The 23,421-nt window shown below is 49.3% G+C and overlaps 1 protein-coding gene and 1 long non-coding RNA gene across 6 annotated transcripts in view; one reads left to right on the top strand and one right to left on the bottom strand.

The window, feature by feature from the left end:
* MSI2 (musashi RNA binding protein 2) overlaps positions 1-20,569 on the top strand; it is a 204,581-nt gene extending 184,012 nt beyond the window's left edge. For 2 of the 5 annotated variants that reach the window (XM_059866263.1, XM_059866262.1), the window contains exons 12-14: positions 11,605-11,759; positions 13,546-13,623; positions 15,708-20,569. In XM_059866263.1, the coding sequence (XP_059722246.1) occupies positions 11,605-11,759; positions 13,546-13,587 (197 nt within the window). In that variant the 3' untranslated portion in view covers positions 13,588-13,623; positions 15,708-20,569. Of the gene's footprint in view, positions 1-11,550; positions 11,760-13,545; positions 13,624-15,707 lie in introns of all 5 variants that reach the window. The other 3 variants (XM_059866261.1, XM_059866259.1, XM_059866260.1) reach the window with 2 other exon arrangements.
* LOC132337553 (uncharacterized) lies at positions 7,222-15,794 on the bottom strand. The gene is made up of 3 exons (XR_009489212.1): positions 15,658-15,794; positions 9,465-9,575; positions 7,222-9,085 (listed from the first exon to the last, which is right to left on the bottom strand). It is a non-coding gene; the product is annotated as an uncharacterized LOC132337553 (long non-coding RNA).
* Positions 20,570-23,421: the final 2,852 nt, after the last annotated feature.

The raw sequence follows: 23,421 nt of genomic DNA, 5'->3' as shown, positions 1-23,421 counted from the left end.
AAAGTACATAAGGTTTAATCCAGGCTATGTAATCTCAAAAGCCAGAACCTAACAAGTGGACCACTTGGGAGCAGCAAGGGCTGGAATTTCTCACTCCACTGGAACGCCAGTAATTACGTGACAGAGCCTGGCGGGCCATGCTTTGGGAAATTAATGGCTGCATTGGATTTCATCCTTTGCTTATCTCCCTGGCAGAGGCAGCACGTGCTGGGGAGCACGGCGGGTGGCCAGGCAGGGGCCCCACACTGGGGGGGCTTCGGGGAGGGCTGGGAGCAAGGGAAATCATCCTGGTTTAAACTGGAATTCCATCAGCCAGGCTCGGCACGCAGCAGCCCCAGGTGGTGAATGCTCTGGAGGAGCCACTCCACATTCCCATGGGTGGTTTTGGATTTGGTACTGACATACTGGGAGCCCTACAGTTACTTGTCTGTCTCCTACCCCAAATTTAAAAAATAATAATAATGAAAGAGGCATCTTTTCTGTGTGGCTCAGAAGTGCTGTTCTGCTCCAGGATGGGAATCCCACAGGTCCTTTTCAGAGCAGGCTCCAGGCAGAAGAAACCCTGGGTCTTGTTTTGCTGTAGGATGCCACTTTTGGATCTTCTTTGATCCATGGGGACTGAGCTTCTTCCTGCAGTGCCAGGGAGAAAATCCAGTAAATATGACACAATTTGGTGCTGCTGCTGCTCGACCTTGGCCACAGCAGCCAGTGTTTGACAGGGCGCTGGGCTGAAGTCTATTGAGGTTAAAATACATCAGCTTTAATCAATAATTTTGTAATAGAAAATCTTGTGTGCTTGATAAATCATCTCCAGCGCAATTAGTGGCCACCTCTGAAGTGCAGTTGAAGTTAATCTGTAGCGAATTTAGCCAGTAACTTTTAATAGTCTTTTCCATCAGGAGAATTATTTTCCACGGGAAAATGCTCCTCAGAATGCTCATCATGCTGTTTTATTTAGGGAGAAATTCTTCTCTGTGGGGGTTTGGGAGGCACAGGTTGTCCAGAGAAGCTGTGGCTGCCCCATCCCTGGAAGTGACCAGGAGCTTGGAGCAGCCTGGATGGTAGAAGGTGTCCCTGCACGTGGCAGGGAGTTGGAACAACTTTGGTAGCCTCCCAAGCCCTGCCACAGCCAATTATCCATGTTTGATTCCCTCTCTCCCAGCGGAAGCTGAGGGACAGAGCTCTGGCAGTTGTAATTAGACTTTGCTCCCTGCAAGATGCAGACAAGTTGCAGAGCTTGAAGTGGGGTTTCAGCACGTGCTCTCCAGTGCATGAGATCTTCCAGCACAGGATGGTGTCCTGTGCATTTTAATCCCTGAACAGGTGAAACACTGCCAGGGCTGAGGGTAACTTGCCTCTCCAGCAGCAGTTGCAGGCTGTTACCCATTAGTGGAACAACTGCTAGTGGTGAGGCAGCGTGCCTTGGACTGACACACTGCTGTCAGTATTTTCATGCTGATTCTCTCCCCAAATGCTTTTAAAGTAAATACATAATTACAGTGATGTTTTTTCTCCCTCTCTTCTCTCTGAAATAGAAGGCTGCCAGAGGAGCAGAGTAGTGTTTCCTTGCAGCAGATGTTGGTGTGCATCTGGCTCCATGTGAGCTTGAGAAGCACGGTGGGTTAGGAGTTGCCAGAGAGTGCAAAATGGATCTGCAGGTCTATAAACCTGAGCTGTTTAAAAATAATAAACTCACGCAGCTGGGGCCTTTGGGAGCATTTCCTGATGGTTAAAAGAGCCCAGAACTCTGGGCCCTGACCCTGACTGGGGTGTCAGCTGCCCACAGCGTGGCTGGTGCCACCAGCTCTCCCCCAGGCACTGTGTGCTGGGCAGCAGCTTGCCTGGTGCAGAGCCTCCTGCAGGAGGGGATGGCTGCACAGGACTGGGGCTTTGCAGGCTGGATGCCTCTGCTGTTACCTGGATAACCTCCCTGTGCTCCTGAGCATCCCTCAGCCATGGGATCAGCAGTGGAAAGGTGCCCCCAGGCAAGGCCCTCCTGCTACTATGACTTGAATTATGCAGCAAAACAAAGACCCGGTTTTGGTTTAATTTTCCTCCTGTATTGTCTGTTATTGTACAAAAGGCTTCAATTTCAAATTACAGGAGTGATAGCCAGTTAATGTGGTACAGTGGGAGGCCGGAGTTGCTGTTGCTATGGCAATGGAGTTCGGCTCATTTGTTTTGTAGATGAGTAATTACTACGCAATTAGAGTAGGCTAAAAATAAAGGGGCCTTTTGTTCCCTCTTACTCATTAATATTAATAAAAGACCTGTCCTGGCTGTGGTAAACAATTAATGCAGATGTGGTTGCCCATGGTAGAATTAACAGCAGCTCTCGTGCTCCTCGGCCTGAGGTGGAGGCGCCGGCATCACCTGGCTCAGCTCTTCCTTCATTTTAAATGGAAAAATGGTTACAGAGGGGTCTGTGATAGCCCAGCCTCTGAGCTTCAGCCCTTATTTGCCAGTTGGATGGGTGGTAATGAGTGTTAAAGCTTCGTGTGCAGGCACAGGCAGCGGGAGCAGCGCTGGGGTCGGCGCTCGCTCCGGCAGGACCCCGGCAGCAGCAGCTCCTGGTGCTGACAGATCCTCATTCATCCCCCTGGAAAAATGCCAGGGCTGGAGCAAGAAACTTGCCCAAAAACCTGAGCCCAGGCAAGGACAAGCAGGGTGCTGCTGAAATGACTCCAGCACGGTATGTGACAAACACAGATGGACAAAATAGAGTGTGAGGAGCAGTCCCAGGCATTTGATGTGAAGTCAAAAGATGACAGTACCTTTAGCCTGGAGATGAGGATGAAATTCTTCCCTGTGAGGGTGGGCAGGCCCTGGCACAGGGTGCCCAGAGCAGCTGTGGCTCCCCCTGGATCCCTGGAAGTGTCCAAGACCAGGCTGGACAGGGCTTTGAGCTCCCAGGAATAGTGGAAGGTGTCCCTGCCATGGCAGGGGGTGGCTCTGGATGGGCTTTAAGGTCTCATCCAAACCTTTCTGTGATTCTGTGAGGTATGTAAACATTAATTACATCACATTTTAAATTAGCTGTAAAACCAGTTAAATTGGCAGGAACCAGTTAGGAAGTTGACTTAATAGGACAGCATTAATCTGCCTCTTTGGTTTATTTGTGAGGTCCAGCTGAGCTGGTCAACATTCCGTGCCTGCAGGGAGGGACAGGGGAGCAGCACAGAGCTGGGACTGGGGCAGGGGCTGATGAGTGGTCACCTGCTCCCTGCATCATCCCTGGGCTGCTTGGCACCCCTGGAAAGCACCATCAGGAAGGCAGGACCTCTCCAAAGGGCAAATACCCCAGCCCAGAGCCCTGAATCCTCTGCTGGGGGGGATTGGATGCACGGAACCGCATCCCTCCCAAACTGTTTAACTAATGGAGGGAATCGTAGCAGAGCCTTTGTAAGGTCGACATTTGTTTGTTGTTAAGGATCTAATTAGAAACATGAGAGGAAGCTGAATGGCTGCTTGCTCGGCTAATTAGCGACATGCACGAAGACCACTTTGAACTTCAAGGACACAAAGCTATTAGCGCTTACATCAAAAATGGATTAAACTTCTGTGCTTTTATAATGATTAAAGATGAGCCGCTGGAGAGGAAATCCTTTTGTGAGGCTGTGACAAGAGCTGGCTCCCTGGCTGCAGCTCCTGCAAGCCAAGCTTTGTGTGGCCTCCGTGTCGCGCTCGGCCCCGCGCGAGCGACGCCACTAACACACGCTTTGGAAAATGGGATTAGGCAATAAATACTGATCGTGGGCAAAAAGTTACAGCTGAGCTGCAAAGTGCAGTTGTTTGTCCTGCTGCATAACTGCAGGAATTGGAGCAGCTGGGCTCCAACGCGCTGAATTTTGTGTCTCCTGCAGATTGGTGCACATCAGCAGCTTCCAGATGTGGTGGATGCCTTGGATGTGTTAAGTGCAGCACTTAGCAGAAGCAGGGCCTCACTTGCAGCAGTGGGTTTGTGGAACACCTGCACCAGGTGGATTTTTATCTTGCCTAAGCTTGTGGAAGCTGCCCAGCTCTTGCTGGTGGCTCGTCTCAGGTAGTTCAGCAGTTGGTTTGTGTCGTGCTGGGCTGGAGGAGCAGCGTGGTGGGAGGACACTGAGGCTGCAGCAGGAGCAGTTGCCGCAGGATCCCAGGTGCCATTATCACCCCATTGTGCCCGGCTCCAGGAAGGTGGGCAGCGCTCAGCCCTCCCTCCTGGTTCCCACTCACTTCCAGCCGTAATTGCAGAGCTCACCACCCACTGCTTGCTGTCATTACCCTGCGATATTTTGATGTGTGAAGCCGTTTCCGAAGGGGCTGCAGCCGCAGAACAACCTTTGAAAGTGTGACTGCAGCTAGAAAACAACGTACAAATAGTACCTTGTTAGGGCAGATCTCGGTGTGCCTCAGCCTCATCACCACTTATTTTGCTGATGAGCCCGACAGTTGTTGTATTTTCCTTTTTCCCTGCAGGGCCAGTGCAGCTGCAGGGGAGGGATAACCCGGGGCAGCCTGGCTGCTCCCCATTACGGAGCGTGTCGGGGTGACAGGGAAGGCACAGCTCTCGCCTTTGATTTTCCAGTCAGGACCGAGCCAGCTGTCATCTGGAGCTCTTCACACTTGCAGAGGAGCCGTGTCTGCCACAGGGTTCTTAGAGAGAGGGTTTGCTTTTCAAGTCTGCTTGGGAAGAGCAGGAGCAGAGGGATGCAGGTCCCCACGAGAGATGTACAACATGGCAGCTCTCGTCGTGACGCCGGCGTTATTTGTTTTTCTGGTTTGTCTCCCACTTTCCCTTCCAGCGAGTTGGGAGCTGTTTGTACCTTGTTATTCTCCAGAATATCTGTGTGTTTCCAGCTCATTATTTCTGAGACGTCTGTGAGCTGGAGCATTGATCCGAGTTCGAGGTGTGCCACACGCTGCCTCCCACAGAAGCCGCGCTCTGAAAGCTCCGGCACAAGGAAGCGAAGCTTCCGTGGCTCAACCTGACCACAAAGGCAGGGCTTTGGTATAGGAAAAAAGAGCCCAAATATCAGCTTTTATTTCTCAGTGCTGTGCCAGTGCACTCCTGCAGCCTGAATAGGCCACTGAGAACCAGGAGCACCGACGTCTTATTTCAGACTGGCATTAATTTGTACACCCAGTCCCGGGTAAATGACACTCTGGTTGTTAGCAGCTCTGAAAAGCAAGGTACAAACTCCCATTAACTTCAGCCCTGACTGCACAAAGAATTAGCTTAGGCCAAGCGATCTGTAACATGGGTGCAGCGCTGCTAATTATATTTATGAGGCTGTGAGCACTAATGATGTAAGCTCTGCACACAGTGCTGAAGTTGGGCTGGTTATTTAAAGTGCCAGCGTCACGCTGGCAGTGCTGCTCTGTCAGTCATGCGTGTGACAGCGTGGCCATCAGGGCTCCCCTCTGGGACACTCGGCTCCCCAGGGAAGGGGGCACTGTCCCCTGCCACTCGCTGTGGCTTTGCTCTGTGTCCTCTGCAGAGGCTGTGCTTGGGTGCTTGCAGAGGCAGCTCAGCAGGCTGGAATGCTTGGGGACAGGTGATGCACCTTCTGTGACAGAAAATCCAGCAGTAAATGGACCCAAGTGACTCAAATTCATTTATTTATAGAATCCTAGAGCAGGGTGGCTTGGAAGGGAGCTTGAAGACTCTCAAACCCAACCCCATATTGTGAGCAGGGACACCTTCCACTGCTCCAGCCTGGCTGTGAAATGAAATGCCACCAGGCTGTGGGGCAGTGTCCTGTCCCAGCTGGGCTGCTCAGTGCCCTGTCCCGTGCCCCCATGCCCTGTCTGCTCCCATCCCTGCCAGCAGCATTCTGTGTTATTATATCATTTACTCCTTCGAGCTGGAAGATGATGTTTGCAGTATGTTCTATGAATTTTTCATAAAGATAGAAAAACAGACTAATCTTGTGAGCTTTGAGTCTTGGTGGTGGGTAATGGCTTTGATTTAAAGCATTTTGTCTTAATGATAGTTATATTGAAAATTTCCTGCTGCTTTCAAGCACGTTTAGTTATTATCATAAACATTGATGGTAGAAATGCCTGCCAAATTGTGCGTGGCTGTTTATGGCAGATGAGAGAGTCATCCAGAAATTATAGCTCTGGATCAACAAGTTGTGAAGAAACCTGTTTGTGCAGGAATGCACCCTGAGGGCAGTGGGACAAGGCAGGACCAAGATGAAGGAGAAAAGAGCTGGAGATGACCAACTCTGGTTATAGGATATGCTTGACAGGAGGTGAAAAAATGAATTTCTGATGAGAATCATAGAATCATTTATTTGGAAAAGACTTCTAAAATCAGTGAATCTTACTTTAACCCCACACTGCCAAGCTCCCCAGTCCCTGCAGAGCTGCTCACCCCCATGCATGGCTGCCCAGGGACAAGGAATATCCTGCCTCTGCTCAAAGAGGGAATCCAGGGAATTGTGGTGGTTTCTTTCCCTCATGAGGATTTCCTCACCTGAGCACTGTGGCAGGGAAGGCAGACACACATTCTGCACTGTTCCTCACCTGGATTTTTTTTTTAATTTTGAAATACTCATATTTGTTATGAGTCCCCTGCAGAGGTGTTTAAGTCTTTGGGTTTTGGTGCTGTAGGAGAGGGAAGGGTGTCACCAAGGCTCCACGTGGGCTGTGTGCAGGGGACAGTGCAGTGTCTGTCTCAGTCCTCTGTCCAGGTTGCCCCTGGTTTGTTTCCTTTGCAATACAGCATATTTCAGTGGTGCCTAAGTGGGTTTTTTGTCATCAGGTCCCATTTACTGGTCCCTAAGGGCCTGACTGTCATCCCAGCACCGTGTGAGTTCCCCTGTAGGACAGTGATGTCAAAATCCTCACGTCTCTTCTCCTTTTCCCTTCCTCCTCCTCTTCATCATTCATGGCTGAGCTGAGTTTATCTGGGGGGATTCCATCATGGCTGAGCTGAGTTTATTTGGGGGGGGATTCCATCATGGCTGAGTTGAGTTTATTTGGGGGGGATTCCATCATGGCTGAGCTGAGTTTATTTGGGGGGGATTCCATCATGGCTGAGCTGAGTTTATCTGGGGGGATTCCATCATGGCTGAGCTGAGTTTATTTGGGGGGGGATTCCATCATGGATGAGCTGTGTTTATTTGGGGGGGGATTCCATCATGGCTGAGCTGAGTTTATTTGGGGGGGGATTCCATCATGGCTGAGTTTATTTGGGGGGATTCCATCATGGCTGAGTTTATTTGGGGGGGGATTCCATCATGGCTGAGTTTATTTGGGGGGATTCCATCATGGCTGAGCTGAGTTTATTGGGGGGGATTCCATCATGGCTGAGCTGAGTTTATTTGGGGGGGGATTCCATCATGGCTGAGCTGAGTTTATTTGGGGGGGATTCCATCATGGCTGAGTTGAGTTTATCTGGGGGGATTCCAGCATCCAGCTTGTCGTGCTTTGCCCAGGCCCAGCAGCCTTGGGGTCCTAGTTAGCAAATGCCAGCAGGAATCCTGACTTGGGAACTCCTCAAGAGTGCATGGAGGGAGAGTTCATCTTCCAGCACTGCCCTTCCTGGTTGAACACAGATGAAGGTGTGAGCAGGGTGTGTGTGGAGTTTGCAGGAGAAGGCTCCAGGCACACGTCCCTGCCTCCTGCCCTGCCTCAGCCTGGCTGCCAGGCTGCTTTGGCTTCCAGCTCTTGGCTCCTTGACACAGAGCACTTGGCTGAAGGTGGAGGAGCATCTCACACCCTGCTAAATGGGGATAAAGGCTCTGCTGAAGGATGGGCTGAGATAAAGCCTCACTGCCTGGAGAGGTCCAGCTCCTGCTGTGCCAGCCCTGCACAGCAGCTCCCAACTCCACCAGCACCAATATTGGCATTGAAAAATCCTGCTGGGGCTGCTTTATGAACCCACATTTTTTATATCACCCCGTGTCCTGTCTCCCATTCCCTCACTGCTTTTCAGTGCTCCCCAAGCCCCTGTGGCACTGGGCAGAGTGAGCCTGAGGCTCCCCCAAGCCTGTCCCTCAGGCTTCACCTGCTGGTCAAAATTCACAGGCTCAGAGTCCTCTCTGTAAGAAAAACCACAGCAAATTCAAAGTGAAGCAAGCAGGACATTAGCCTGCCCTGTTCCATCACTGCCAGAGCTCCTGGCTGCTGGCCCTTGATCTCCATCAGCACAGGAAGGAGCTTCTGTAGTCCAGAGGATGGAGGATGGCTGGGGCTGAAGATAAAAGGTGGTTGGCCGTGACATACAAGCACATCTGATCTTTTCCACACCTCTCCTGACCTTGATCTGTCACAGGCCTTCCTGGGGACACATGGGATTGTGAATTTTGCATAGAGGAAGCCTTGGAGCTGGAGCTGCTTAGGCACAGCCTCAGAGCTGTGAAGTTGCCTGCTGCAGGATGGCTTCCTGTGCACTTGGTTGGGAAGTGGGACCTGAAATGAAGGAGTCCTTTGCTGCCAGGACTTCCTGAGTGCTGGCAATTCTTGGAAGGGGAGCAGATGGCCCTGGCAGCCCTCAGTCACTGCCGAGTCAGTCTGATGGATCCCGAGTCAGGGGATTCCTGGTCAGCTCAGCCCATGCCTCTGCTGGGAGCAGGCAGCAGCTCAGGCTTTGCTCCTCTGCTGGCTTCAGGTCACAGTCAGTGTTCCTCCCCTCCATGGGCAGCACAGTCCCCTGGCAGCTCTGCAGCAGCAAGCTTCCAAACATCTGCCCCAATTCCTGTTCTTGCCTTGGGATGTTAGGGGCCAGGGGAAAAGCTCCAGTTCCTTCCAGCCTGCAAGGAATTCGTGTCAGTGCTCTGCAGCTCCCACAGTTCACACAGCCTTGGACAGCTCCTGACAGCCTCCAGCATCAGGAATTCTGTCATGGGACACAGGTCTCCAAAAAGTGTTAACTTTTCTTAGTGAGGCAGTATCTGGATCTGGAGGATTGCAGGCATTTTCCCTTCTTCCTTTTAGGGTCAGGCTACTCCAGGTTTGTGAGAAACAAACCTTTGTTTCCAGGTGGTTCTTGCCAGAACACTTCAGGGTTTGCTTGCTGGGGAGGTGGTTCAGGGTCCCTTTGCTGCAGTGATGGTAAAGGTGCCTCTGGCTCCAGGTGAGCTCACCTGAGCTCCTGGAAGAAAACAAACACTTAGCAACTAACCATGGCTGAGCAAATCATTTAAATACAGCTTCCTGGGGCTGCTGAGCCTCCTGCTAATTATGGGAGCTTTCTGTTTCGTTTGTAGGGTCTGGAGCAAAGTGTTGGCTCTGGAAAAGCTTCCAGCTTTTTCTGTGGAGTTTTTCAGGCACCACATGGAGAGGTGCCAGGGCATCCCTCCCTCCACACAGTGCCTCCCAGGCAGTGGAGCAGCCTTTGGCATGCCTGTTCTGCCTCCTGTGAGCAGTGTGGAGTGCTGAACCCCTGGTCAGCAGGTGAAAAATTCCCTTCTCATTCCCCACCTGAATTACCAACCCACTGCCAGCTCTTCCTGCAGGTGTGAAAGCCTTACCTCCAGTCTGAGGAGATGCAGATGAGAGTGGCCGGGGTGGGATGTGGGCTGTGGGGGCACAGAGAGTCTCTCTGGTTCCTCAGGTGGTTCTTCTGGAGGTTTCTGGTGCTGCTGTGGGGTTTGCAGGAGTATTTTACTAACAGGATGCCCCTGGCCATGCCAGGTCCTGCTGTCACTCGGGGCAGCCAACTGGGTTTTCTGTGTGACTTGGCAGGAAAATTCACATCCATTTTATTGAACCAAAGGGAAGAAAAGAGGGGAGAAGTGCTGGCTTGTAGTAATAAAGGGCTTTGGAACATCTCAGCTGGATATTTTTCTTCACGAGTGAGAAGGCCAAATGTTATCTTGACATTTAATCTTTAATAATAAAAAAAGGCTCTTTGTTTGCCAGCGAAGTCCAAAATCTGTTTACTCTCTCATGCCTTATTTCTTTGAACTTGCTAGCTTAGATGTCCTACTTACCCTCCCCTGCCACCAGTGCAGAGCTGTGGTGAATCATTTATTGTGCAGAGCTGCCTTCCCTGTCCCCACAGAGCCACCCGCTGCCAGGTGTGCTTCTCCTGACCAGCTCATCCATCTGAGAGCTGGGACCCCTCTGGGGGGGTGCTGCAGGGGAAGGGGCCAGGGCAGCAGAGGTGCAGCCTGTGCCCAGCCCAGCACTCTGGGGAGAGCACAGGGCTGGCTCCAGGCTGGTCTGCAGGAGAGCCTGTGGTCAGTGCACGCAGCTCTGACCCCGGCTCAGGTCACTGCAGGCCAGCAGCCTCACACCCCAGTCTGGTGTTGAGTGGAGGCCGTGGGAAGTTGCAGCCAGAGGGAAAAGCTGCAGCAGCCCTGGGGCAGCCTGAAGGGTGGGGATGGAGGTGATGGGCTGGGTGCCCGGGGGGTTTGGGGCAGCCTGTGCTGCTGGGCCACGTCCAGCCCTGCTGGCCATCGTGTCCTGGCGCTGCCCACGGTGGGGACACGGTGGGGACACGGTGGGAGGGGCAGAGCAGGCTCCCTGTGCCCCCAGGGACCTTGCAGGTACCACCCAGGTGTAGCTCCAGCTTCCTGCAGCCATCTCCATCCAGCTCCTCCCAGTCCGCTGCCTTTTCTTTCGCATTGAAACTTCTTCCTCATAAATTCTACATCCAAGAGCAGCCGTGAGAAATGCCAGAAGCCTGATCATCTAACATGCTTTAATATCTAAATTTCTTCTTCAGTATCATTCTTATTTACATTGTTTTTCTTTCTCAAAAAAAAAAATTAAGGGAGGAAAAAAATTAAATTTTCTTTTACTTCCACATTAGGAGGTGAGTTGTCATCCACCCTCTGGAATTCTTTTTTTGCTTTTGATCTTTATTTATTTGTTTAATTTTGGTTGATATCCCAAGCATGGTTTTGGAGACGAAGGTAGGTCTTCGCTCTCCAAATCAAAAGGAAAAAAAAAAACCTAAACAAAACAACACTCTCCTTGGTCATACTTAAAAGAGAAAAATCCAAACTGTTCCATTCCATATCATTTAAAGAAAAAAAAAAAAATCAACTACTGAACTATTTCTACAGCTTACTGATCTAAAAGGGAGGTTTTTTTCCAAAAGTATAGAATGGATCCAAAAACCGATTTTCCTAGACGCGATTCAAGTTATTTGCTGTCAACATTTTAATATCAATATTACCACAATGTGTAGTCTCAAACTAGTTCCTTTGTAGTTTGCATGGGATGTGAATGCTGTCTCGGCGTGCCCAGACCTAGAGAACTTGTTACTACTGCATGAGCATCAAGTCAGATGTTGAAAAATACCTATTATATTTTGTGATAATTTGGTGAAAATGAGCACCTCCAGTCTCTGGTTGCAGTAGTGTGTTGAATGATTGTTCTTTTTTTTTTTTCTTTTTTTTTTTTTATATATATCCATATATATATTTTTGGAGCTCTAAGCTTCGTAGTAGTCCGGGCTGACTCTTCTCCAGTACTTGCTCTCCTCTCGCATGGCCTTGGTTAAGTGTTAGAATTGGGCCTAGGCTGTTTATTCTGGTGTTTGGCTTTGTAATACCGGTGCATGCCCGGCGTCTGGCCTCATACCCAGCTTTATTCTCTGCACACCAGTCTTGAATAGCTACAGTGCTCAACCGAATTTTGGCGCACCCGCTTCCCCGGCAGGCTCCACCCCAGCGCGGCCCGGAGGCTTCCCCGGGGCCAACAGCCCCGGGCCCGTGGCGGATCTCTACGGCACGGCCAGCCAGGACTCCGCCGTGGGCAACTACATAAGCGCCGCCAGCCCGCAGCCGGGCTCGGGCTTCGGCCACGGCATCGCCGTAAGTACCCCGTGCTGGGGGGTCGGGGGGTCTGGGGGGTCTGGGGGAGGTGGGGACCCCGTGGCCAGGGGGGCTCCTCGCTGCCGCAACCTGCGAGCCGTGCCCGAGCCGGGCTGATTGTCAGGGCGTTCCAGCTGGGACTGCAGGGCTGGGAGAACCTCCGGAATCATCGGGTCCAGCCACCCTCTGTTAACCAGACCGGATCGCTCTTTGCCATTTCAAGGAGACTGTATTTTCCTGGGGGCACCATGACAGCCGTGTTTGCAGGGATGGGGACTCCAGCACTGCCCTGGGCAGCCCATTCCCATGATTAATCACTCCTACCCCGGAGAAATTTTAAGATTAATCACTCTTGCACTGAAGAAATTTTGTCCTCATACCCAACCCGAACATCTCTTGGTGCAAACACTCCTTTGGAGCCGTCTGCAGCCAGGCATGAGCTGTCTCAAAGAGAAATATTTAATAAATTTGGGATTTAAATCCCTACTTGTCCCCATGGGCTTTACATCAGCCCAGCTACCCTTCCTGGCTGCTGCCCCTTTTGGCAGGCACAGCAGCAGTCCCTGCTCCCACTAAACGGGCAAGATCAGCTCATTAATGTCATTAATTTGGCCGGTGGGAGCCCAGCAGGGGGACAGGACGTGTCCTGCTCCTCCTCCCCTGTTTGCTGCCGTTTGGGGTCTCTCCCAGCTGGTGCTGGGGTCCCTGGCAGCCCCCCAGAGCCGCAGGTTGGAGCGAGGGGCCCCTCTGGGCCGGGGGTGCCCGGGAGGTGCCTCCTAACGCCTAACGCGGGGCTGTGATGGCACTAATGAGGGCAGAGATCGCCTAACGAGGCTGCACGTGGCTGTGTCACCTGTGTGTGAGCATGAATGGGGCTGGCCTGCCCCTGGCACCCCCAGCACAGGCTGCAAGGAGGCTCCTGCCCTTCGGGGGCACAGCCAGGAGCTGGCTGGATCTCCTGAGCAGTGAGGAAGTGCCGAGGCTCCCCCGAGGGTCCCTCAAACCCAGAGGAGAACTTCCCTCCCTGATGGAATTGGATGGGGGGAGCAGGAGTGTGGTGCAGACAAACCTCCTGGAACTGTTATTTTTATTGCAAAAAAGGCAAACAAAGCCTCTGCCTGGCTCTGTGCCCGTGTGCTCAGTTCCCATCCCGGGCCTGCCCCTCCCATGGTCACACCGTGGACTTGGCGATCCCTGTGGATCAATTCTAGCACAAACATGGAATATTACTGCTCTGCAAGGAGCTACATCAGTTCAAACTGCCACCTCTCACCACTTACAACACCTCTTATTTCCATTTTTCACCTAAAAACCTGTTTGTGCTTGAAAACTTGGGCACTTTTGTCTGTGCAACACGCCGATTTTTCAAGTGGAAGGACACCAGGTCCAAGCCTGGGTATCCAGATTTGTCTGCACTAACACTTCCCAAAGAACCATTTTATAATTGACTTGCAGATTGGTAGCCTCTTAATTGCCCCAATAACTGCAAAGAATCCCCTAGCTTTTATTATATTTATTTAACACTCTCCATTTACTAACCCTGGTTTAAAAATAAAGAAGGGAGAACCCCAAAGCTTATTTTTGCACCTGGGGGAATGAGAAGATGATGGTCTTGGAAAGGTGACCATAGGGCTGAGCACACCTGGTGACCAGAACAGCTCTTGGAATCCCTATTCATGCTGGCAACACAGTCTCTCAAGTCCTTTGATAATTTCTTGGCAAAAATTAATAATCAGCTGTTCCCATGTATAGAGCACTGATGAACTTAACAATTGTACAATTTTAGGGACCTTTGATTGCAACGGCTTTTACAAATGGATACCATTGAAACGTTACACTTGGTTGGTTGCCATCTCACTTGGAGGTATTACAGTATATCCCATTTGTACTTTGTGCTGAACTACCATCTCCCCTATATTTACTTTTAAGTGAACAATTTTTTATCTTCATTTCGTCTTTCCTTGGCCTTTAATCATTCCTTTCTGTGATTTGTGTTACTCAAATCAACCTCACGGGCTGGAAACTGGAAGACAGATCCAAAGCTAAACCAAAAGTCACTTTTTCATCTTCGTGATGCTTCGTGCAATAATTTGAAGGGGCAGAAAACCCAGGAGGCTTTGGGGAATCACCCCAGTGGCAGCAGCCAGAATCCCAGTGGGATCAGAGATCTGCTCCCAGCACGCTGCTTTAAAAATAGCTGAGCCCCACTGCTTTATTCCTGAGAAACCATCATTCTTAATTAAGTGCTGTACCAAATATTACAGCTAAAAGATAACATTGTAACTTGTAACCATAGAGCAATTATCAAGATTAAAAAAAAATTAAACCTGAGCAAATTAAATTAAAGGCATTACCTGAGCACCGCAGCCCTGGATCGCTGCCAGTTTCCTACCCTTTGAACTAAGCTCCAGTTAATTAAATGTTTAATTTTTATTTTTTATTATTATTTGGCCTTTGGCATATTCATCTTTGCAAACAAATATTCTTAACACTCGGAATGGCATAGATTAGAGAAGGCAATGAAAAGCAGAAGCTCCCCAATGAAATGGCATGGGTCTGCCTCCAGAGCTCTGAGCCCGGACAGGCAGATGGAATGGATGTGACAGATTTTATTTCTCTGCCTCTTGCCCGGTGTTACATGATCAGTGTCACATCCTTTACGTTCAAAAATCAGTCTCTGTGATTAGAATTAAAGTTAGTCAAGGGGCTGGGAACTGTGGGAAACGTTTGGAGACTTTAAACTACATAAAAATAGATTTCTACCTAAACACTAGTGGATAAAGGGGGTTTCTGTTTACTCTCCATCTCCACACACACCCCCAAGATTACCTGAAATTGTTTTGTCAATTGATTTGCTCCACCAAGGAGAGTTTTTTATGGGAAAGAAAAAAGTGCCATAAGCACTCTTGCTTAATCCCAGCTATTACTTGCATGTAGCAGGGCCTGTTCTGGCATCAATTTGTCAGAATCCTTCACGTTTCTGGGCTGTCAGCCTCTGGAATAGTGAGGTGGTACCCGAGGCCAGCTGGAGCCCGGGCAGAGCATCATCACTCAGGCTAATAATGCAGAGCCCTGCCAGGCTGATGGGTGTAATCACTCCTCCCTGCACAGCCCATCGCTGCAGCCGTCGCTCACTGGCCAGCGGTGAGACTCAAACCATCAACGGCTTCAAAACAAAGTGCTTTTAATGCTGCTCATTACTAATTAAAATAGATTTTGAGAGGAGGAAATGAGCCTTATTATTAATTCCTGGAGGAAGGCTGGCTTTGAAAGGCTGGCGGCAGCGGCTGCTCCTGCATCCCCGGGGCAGGGTTTGGCTGAGCTGCAGCTCCCGGGGCAGGGAGCAGTTCCCACATCCCTGCAGGATGCTGCTGGGACCTCACCCCAGCACAGCTGTTTGGGGATGGGCTTTGGAGGTCATCAGGGAGCATCCTGGCCTGGCCTGGTCCCCGTGAGCGGCTGCCTGCAGAGCCAGTGCCCTGAATATTTACATTTCTTCTACACATCAAATATCCCAGCTTTAGGCACGGGCAGGGACGGAGCGTTGGAGGCTGGAGCTCCTGTTAAAATAAATCCTGGCTGCCTCAGTGTGCCCAGGTAAAACCTGTCACCCTCCAGGTACTTCAGAGCAAACCCATTTTACCAAAGCTGTGTGAATTCATGGTGTAACAGATGCCTGAGGAGCCGTTTTTGTCCTGGCCGTACATAAATCACACTTTATGTTCCTAAACTGGAAATCAGAGCAGGGAATACATGAGACCCCCCTCCCGTGGGGGCTGTCCTGGGAACACCTCAGCATTCCAGCCCTCTGCATCCTCCCTCGGGGTGGATGGGGCAGGCTGTGGCTGCAGTGTTTGCAGACACTTGGGGGGTTTTTTGGGTAAAAATCCTAATTTACCTCAATTAACTGTCCCTCTCCCGTGTCCTGTCCACCTTCTCCCCACGCAGAGTCTCTCTGGATGTCCGGGCAAGACAGGGCGAAGTTTCTGAAGGGGCCCACGGTTGGGTGATCTCATCAGACTTTGAGCACTACATCATCATCACCATCACCATCATCATCATCACCGCCGACGCAAACCGGAGGTGGCACTCGAAGGACTTGGGTTGTTTAAAATCTCTCTCATCATCTCATGAATCTGCTGTACTATAAAAACAACAGCTTTTAAAAGTGTGTATATAAAACCCATTTCTTGTTGGTTTTATTTTCTCGGTGGGTTCCCCCCTCTTTTTAAGCCTCTCCACACCCACATCTTCTCGGAGCCCTTTGGACATAGTCTCGTAGCCACGTAGTTGCAATTCTTTGTGTATGTAGCGAGAGCCTAACCATAGTGTAACTGTTATATTAAGGGGTTTCTTTTGCTTTTTCTTTCCCACCTCCCCTCCTTCTCCTCCTCCTCCTCCTCCTCCTCCTCCTCCCTTCTGTTTTACCTAGTTGTTGTTGCTTAAAGGATGCTGAGATGGTGACAGGAGCCTCGGGCGGCGGGCAGGGCACGGGGAGGGGGGAGCAGCAGGTTCTCTGGCCCTTCTTTTCCTTTGTGGCGTCTTGGTTACTCTAATTCTCTCTATTTTCGGCAATAAGGCGAGGGCGACAAACTTTTTGCGCGTCCTTTTTCTATATAAGTGCTTTTTTTTGTTGAAAGAGGTGATATAAGGTTTTTTGAAATTGTGAATTCTGAAAAAAAAAAAAAGAAAAAAATAATAATAAAGTGCTGTAAATACAATTCCATTAACTACATAGAAACTATTAAGAAAGAGAAATACAAACCTATTTTTGTGATGGAGTCAGCCTAAGGCAGTTTCTCTATGGAAATGGATGAGAAGAGACAAGGGAGTTGTAGCTTTGGGAGCGGCTGCCGGGGGGCTGTGCTGCTGTGGGACCCTCCCAGCTCGCCCAGCTCTCACCAGCAGTTCCCTCTCACACCTGCACAGCTTACACAGGAACAGTCTCGTGGGATGTTTATTTTAATTTAAAACCTGCTTTTCCCAAAACTGATCAAGAAGCTTCGATTTTTCCTACTTAGCGCATTTACGGTTCAAAGCACACCTTTATTTTGGGGTTTTTTTTGGATTTTGTTGGGTTTTTTTTTTAATTTAGTCATTGTTTTAAACTAGATCAACTTGCTGTCCAGTCATTTCAGCTGCTCTGGGCACCCCGTGTGGGCAGAGCAGCGTCCAGCTTGCATGGTTTCCTTTATTATCCATCACCTTCTGTATTGTCAAATTAGAAAGCAACTTTGGTTGGTTTTGATTTCTTTTTTTTTTTTTTTTTTTTTTTTTTTTGGGAATACCTCAGTGCTACAAGTTTCACCCTAGAAGCAACGGAAGATTTTAATTTATTGTAGTTGTAAACAGAATTTAAAAGAAATAAAGTATAAAACATCATTGCACTGTGACTGGTAGGGGAAAAACTGACAGTTTCCTATTTGCACATGTTTAATATTTGGCTGTTATATATATGGTCCTCTGTTGGGGGAGGAAACTTATGAAGGATATTTTTTAATTTAATTTTTTTAATATTGGTAAATAGGCCTGCAACAGCAAACTAGAAGTACAACATGGTAGGTGGCATTAAGAACATACTGTAGTGTGGATATATTTCTTCTTTTTTTAACGTAATATTGACAAGTTTTATTAATATTTTTTTAAATTGTTACGTTTATAAATTTGGTACTTTAGGTACAGCCAGTATAAGACACTGAATGCGACATTTGTTAAAAAGAGCTGCTGCACTCCTATTTTTGTAAATTTTACTAACAAGTAGACTAACGTAGACATTCAATAGACAAGGTAGAGCAAGGCATCTTTAACAAAACAAGGCACCATACTGCTAACCGAAAGGAGAAACCTTGTTTTTCTTGTTTTTAAAAAAAAAGAATCATGCTTTTTATGTAATATTTTAGGTTTTTTTCTTATTTCAGAACAACCAGGTTTAAGCAAAATGCTGGACGCTTTTTAAATATTGAGACTTGATCAAGTAATAAAAGAAATAAAACCGAATTCTTTAAAAAATAAAAAGGTAAAAAAAAAAAATTCTACGAACCAAATTCCCTGCGATTCAGTGTGCCGTCAGGGAATTTTTTATTGCTCTTTTGTCAATGTTGATGATGTACTGTACTACCAGTTGGTTTTCCTCTCCATTCCCTGTCACCTCATAGAATATTCTTTGTTGATCATTGTTGTATGTTAATAGTGTATAAAATGGCTTATCTTGTAAGAGTGCTGTCCTGATGGTAGTGTAGTGAATTTTTCCCCCCCTCTTTCTCTCTTCCTCTTCTAGTACATATTGGTAGGTGTATCGTAATTAAGGTTAAAAATTTAGATGTAGTTATTCAGATTTAGGACCAGTAAGGATAGAACTTTCTCTTATTTAAGAAAAAAAAAAAAATGCTAATAATTTTGGGAAGGTTTTCCTCTTTTGTTTTTTTTCTTCTCTCTTTTCTTTCTGTGCTTTTTTTTCCTCTTGTTTATTATTTTTCTTTTGTTGATCTGATGCGGTTTCAACTAACCAAAGGTCTCACAATGTTAAAAATGCTGGCAAACTCTTAAGGCATTTGTAGATCCCCACCCATGACTTTGGAAAGGGGATGTGCCATACTACCTTAAATGCTAATGCTAGATATGCAAAACTGGATTTTTTTAATTTATTTTTTAAAAGAGGGAGGCACGGTATATTAAAACGATTTTACTAAGAGAAAAAAAAAAAAAAAACATATTTTTTTAAGAATGCTCAGAAGAAATTGCTAATCTGTGTGAATATGTTTTAGATGTTTATATACCTTTTGAGAAGTCCCAGTGGCCCATAGCACAAATGTCGTGGAATCCAAGATGTTTTGATGTGGCTACCTAGACTAAGGTTCACGTTAGTCCCCCACTCATCTAGAAATCAATTTTGAAAGACTTTTTTTTTTTTTTTTTTTCCTTTTTCTTCGTTTGTTTGGGGGTTTTTTTGTAAATTTTTCAGCACAAAGGTTCAGCTCCACCTTTGTTTTACTCAAGCCCAGGAGGGAGCGAGGGATGGTGGAGTCATGGACTGGTTTGGGTTGGAAGGACCAGTGCCACCCGTGCCATGGCAGGGTCACCTCCCGCTGTCCCCAGTGTCCAGCCTGGCCTGGGACCCCCCCAGGGCCTCTCAGGACAGCCTCGCTGAGGGACAGAGCCCTTTGCCTCCAGATCTGCAGCTGGGATGACCAGCAGGAGCCATTTCCACCACGCTGGGTGACCTGGGCACCCCAAGGGCAGGAATGTCCCCAGCCCGGGGACAGGGGACATTCCCCAGGAGCCACAAGTGCTTGGGACCCTCCCCCTTGAAATCACCCGAGTCCCTCGGGATCGGCTTGGTTAAGGCAGAGCCTGATCTGTCCTTTGGGGTTTTTATTTTTTCTTACACTTCATAAATGTTCATTTTGAGTTGAATTTGTAGCTTGGACTTTAAGGTAGCATGGCTCTCTTTGCTGTAAGTTGATTTTTTTTTTTTTTCCATTGTACAGCAGCGTCTGCTGGTGAATGTCACACATCTTGCTAGGCTTAGTTAAATCATCGGGTAATTGTGGGTGATAACGACCTGAAAGGTGTTGGGATTTCTTTTCTTCCCTGCTTTCATCTGTAGTGTGAATGAGGGCTAGCGACTCCAGCCACAGTCCCTTCCTGTTTCGTTTCTGCCATTCACTCAATGCAACATAATCAATAATAAAGCAATATAGTTTACTACATTTTTACTGAAGGCCAGCCATGGTTCTGTATGATATTGCATATGAAACTGTTTACAAAAACAAAAACAAAAACAAAAAAAAAAAAAAAAAAAAAAGAAACAACACTAACTCCTAGCTGTCTTTTACGCTATGGCGATGTCTCTTGGGTGGAATCTTCTGAATTCTTTTTTTAGTGGTTTGGTTTGTTTTTTTCAAAGCGACATGGTTGAGAGAGAGGGAGAGAAGTGAGGTTAGTGTTAGAAGAGCCAGGATGCCTCGCAGACACACGGGCACAGACACTGTAGAGATTCCTACGTACAGAATCCAGCCGGCCCCGCGCGAACACTACGTGAGGAGATTCTGTAAGCTAAGCAATACTTTAATACTGTAATTAAATTACCAAAAAAACCACAATAATAATAATAAATAATAATAATAATAATTTTTAAAAAGAAAAAAAAAAAAACATAGTCTGAGAAAGCAAATCCTCGTGGTGGGTTGTCAGCCCCCCCCCCAGCAGTCCGACTGTGTTGTGTGGAGAGCTCGGTGTCCGAGCAGGGCCCGGTGGCCAGCGGGGTCACCCTGGCCCAGAGGGGTCACCCTGGCCCTAAGGGGGTCACCCTGGCCCAGCGGGGTCAGCCCAGCCCAGCAGGGTGACCCCGGCCCCGGGCTCCTCTGTCCCGTGACCGTCATAGGTAGCACCCCCGTCATTCTCTGTCGTACGAGGTCTGAACTCCCATCAGTACTAGGATGCAAGTGAGCATTTCAGGTGGTCATAAATGTACCTAAATAAACTATGGCACAGTGGCAGGCCTAGCCCTTCCTTTTATACTTTAGTATGAACTGATGAGAACTTTGGTAGTGACTTTTTTTTTATATATATACATATATATATGTATCTATATATATCAAGCATCTTTCAGGTCTCTGTGTATGGCTTTCTGAAGCCCTGTTGTAAAATACTATGTGGATGGGGGTCTCTCACATCACAGATGTGGAAAGTATAATTTTATATTTGTATTTTCAAATAAATAAGTTTGTGAAAGGTTTCCATCCTCTACTGTGGTCCAGAAATCAATGTGTTTGTCTGACGAAAAAATACAATAAACTGTTTTGAACAGATCCACGGAGTCCATTTCATTGGGGGGGAATATTTATTCCCTGGGGGGTTGGATCAGCCCCATCACCCCAAAACTCATCACCTTGTTGCCTGTCCAGCACATCCCTGCCCAGTGCCCAAGGCTGGTCCCTCAGGCTGTGCCCTGCCAGGCACATCTTTGGCACCATCAGCAGCACTGATCCTGTTTCCAGGAGGGGCATTGGGTGGATAAATCCCCAGTCCCCCAGACCCTGGCTGTGTGTTTTCCTCACTGGAGTGCCCCCCTCTCGCAGCTCAGCTCCACCAGAGGCTGTTTCCCTTTGGCACTTGGCCTGGAGCAGAGCCAACCCCCCTGCTGCTCCTGCAGGCTGCAAACCCTCATCACTCCTTAGTCCTTATTCCAGGGCAGAGCAGGCTGTGGGCTGGGGCAGGGAGGGAGGGAGGGAGGGAGGGATGCTGCAGCCCCAGCAGCTTCCAGCCCCTCGGAGGGGAGGGATGTGTCCCCTGCGGGGTCCCGGGGGGCTCAGCCCGCTGAAGGTCAGCACGGCAGGATGCAGCACGGGCTCTGCAAAGCAGTCAACACATCAAACCCTTAATGGGATTGATGATTAGTGGAGCACCGAGGGGAAAATTAGATTAGAAAAACAAATGAAAATAATTTCGGAAGTCGTGTTTGTTCGGGGTGGAAGGAGCTTCCACTGCGAGGGCTGCAGGAAACGATTTGACTGCAATCCAGAAGAAAAGGAGCGCGGGTCTGGAGTACATTAGTGTGGTGGGAGGCCGGGAATAGCAGCCACTTAACCCTGTCATTCAGCAAACATTAGTGAATTATGAGTGTATTATACGTGGGTGATGTGTTTTGTGCAAAGCCCGCGGGCCCGCTGTAGCAGCACTGAAATGGGAGTGGGGGTCGGTGTCAAAATGTAAATTTTTATACCAGCTCTGAAACAAAAATAAGATTTTGTGTTCGCCTCCCAGCTACCGAAATCAAATTGCAGCCGAAATCAGAGTTGTAAAATAAGCAAAAATTTCCCTTCCCTGTCAAATTAGTGCCCCGATAAAGAAAACAAGGGAGAGAAATGTGATTTACTTCCTCTCCCTCCTGTCATAAACATTTATGGCCGAGCTGTAACCGTGAGCTGCAGGAGGCAGCTGGGGCCACTGGGGCTGAGCAGTGTCACCCACGTGGGGGTCTTTGGGCACGGGGCTCAAAGGTGAGCTCCTGCACCCTGTGCCACATCCCATCCTGTGCCCCCAGCCCTGTCCCACAGATTCTGTGCCCCAAGCCACAGGTCCTGGCTGTCCCACAATCTTGGAGTAAATCCTGGGTTTATTAACGTGCTTGGAGGACTTGAGCATCTCTGCTCTTCGGCAGAGCCGTGCATTCCCCGTCACACATCTCGAGGCTGCAGCAGAAAGCAAGGCAGCATTTATTAATTATGAGCTTAAGCGCTCCCTTTCACGGCTATTTACAAGGGCTGCCTCATTAGTAATACAGAATAATAAAACAGAGGGGTTTAAAACTCATTTGTTCCACTGGGTACCAGTCCCTGTGGTGGCACTGGCCCGGGTGCCACCCAGCCTGAGAGCACCGAAACCCTGATGGTGATGAAAGCCACCCCAAAAAACCTCTTTACCTTTCTGCATTAAATCTTGCAGATAGCGTCAGAAATGAGCAGCTCCAGCGGCTCCACGTGTCGAGGGGCTGCAGTTTCCTGCCAGTCACGAGGTGGTGGCAGCGCCTGGGTAAGGAGAGACACTTGTGATTCATTAGTGCTTTGCAAAGGGCACCGGTACTTGACTCTGTTTGTGCATTAGCTGAGGCTGATTCCTGCTCTTCACCTCCACGGCAACGGCTGGAGCGGCACGGAGCAGCTCCCGGGGGCCGGGCTGGCAAACAGAGCTGGCAGGCAATCTGCAATGGGCTGCCCTGGAAATAACTTTAAAAACCATCCAGTGCCACCCCAGCCGTGGGCAGGGACACCTTCCGCTGTCCCAGGCTGCTCCAAACCACATCCAACCTGGCCCTGGGCACTTCCAGCTCCTCTGGAACCTGTGCCAGGGCCTCCTCACCCTCACAGGGAAGAATTACTTCCCCATATCCAAACTGAATCTGCCTTCCTTCAGCTTGAAGACATTCCCCTCGTCCTATCACTGCGTGCCCTTGTGACACTGAAGTCTCTTTGCAGTCTGAGTGGAAAAGCCTGGTCCCCAAATCCTGTCCTCAAAGCCACTCTGTCCCATGGTGGCAGCAAGCCCAGGTCCCCAGCCTGAGCTTCCCAGCATTAACTCCACCCTGGTGGGGTCAGGGCTGCTGGAACTCGGGCACATTCCCACCCAGTGCTGAATGCCTGGGGACCAGCCCAGGGTGACAGTGACAGTGTCCAGCCCCAGGCTGCTGCTGCCCTGGGTGAAAGTGGCTGTGACACCTGGAGTGCACTGGCCCTGGGTGACCGTGGCTGTGACACCTGGGGTGGCCCTGGCCCTGGGTGACCGTGGCTGTGACACCTGGAGTGGCCCTGGCCCTGGGTGACCATGGCTGTGACACCTGGAGTGGCCCTGGCCCTGGGTGACCGTGGCTGTGACACCTGGAGTGGCCCTGGCCCTGGGTGACAGTGGCTGTGACACCTGGGGTGGCCCTGGCCCTGAGCCGGTGAGAGGAGCCCGCACACCGCTCCTGCTCACTGATAATTACTGATTAAACACTGATTACAAAGGCTGAAAGGTTCATTAATTGGTGACCCCACCGTGTGCCAGCCGTGGGGAGATGGGAGTGGGTACAGAACGAGCACTGGCAGTGTCCCCATGGCCTGGTGGCATCCAGCAGGGACCTGTCACCTCCTGCAGCCACAGAGCAGGGGCTCTGATGGGACAT

This window comes from Haemorhous mexicanus, chromosome 22 (genome assembly GCF_027477595.1).
Source record: "Haemorhous mexicanus isolate bHaeMex1 chromosome 22, bHaeMex1.pri, whole genome shotgun sequence".
Classification (NCBI taxonomy): Eukaryota; Metazoa; Chordata; class Aves; order Passeriformes; family Fringillidae; genus Haemorhous; species Haemorhous mexicanus.
This window is presented reverse-complemented; position numbering and strand designations above follow the sequence as displayed.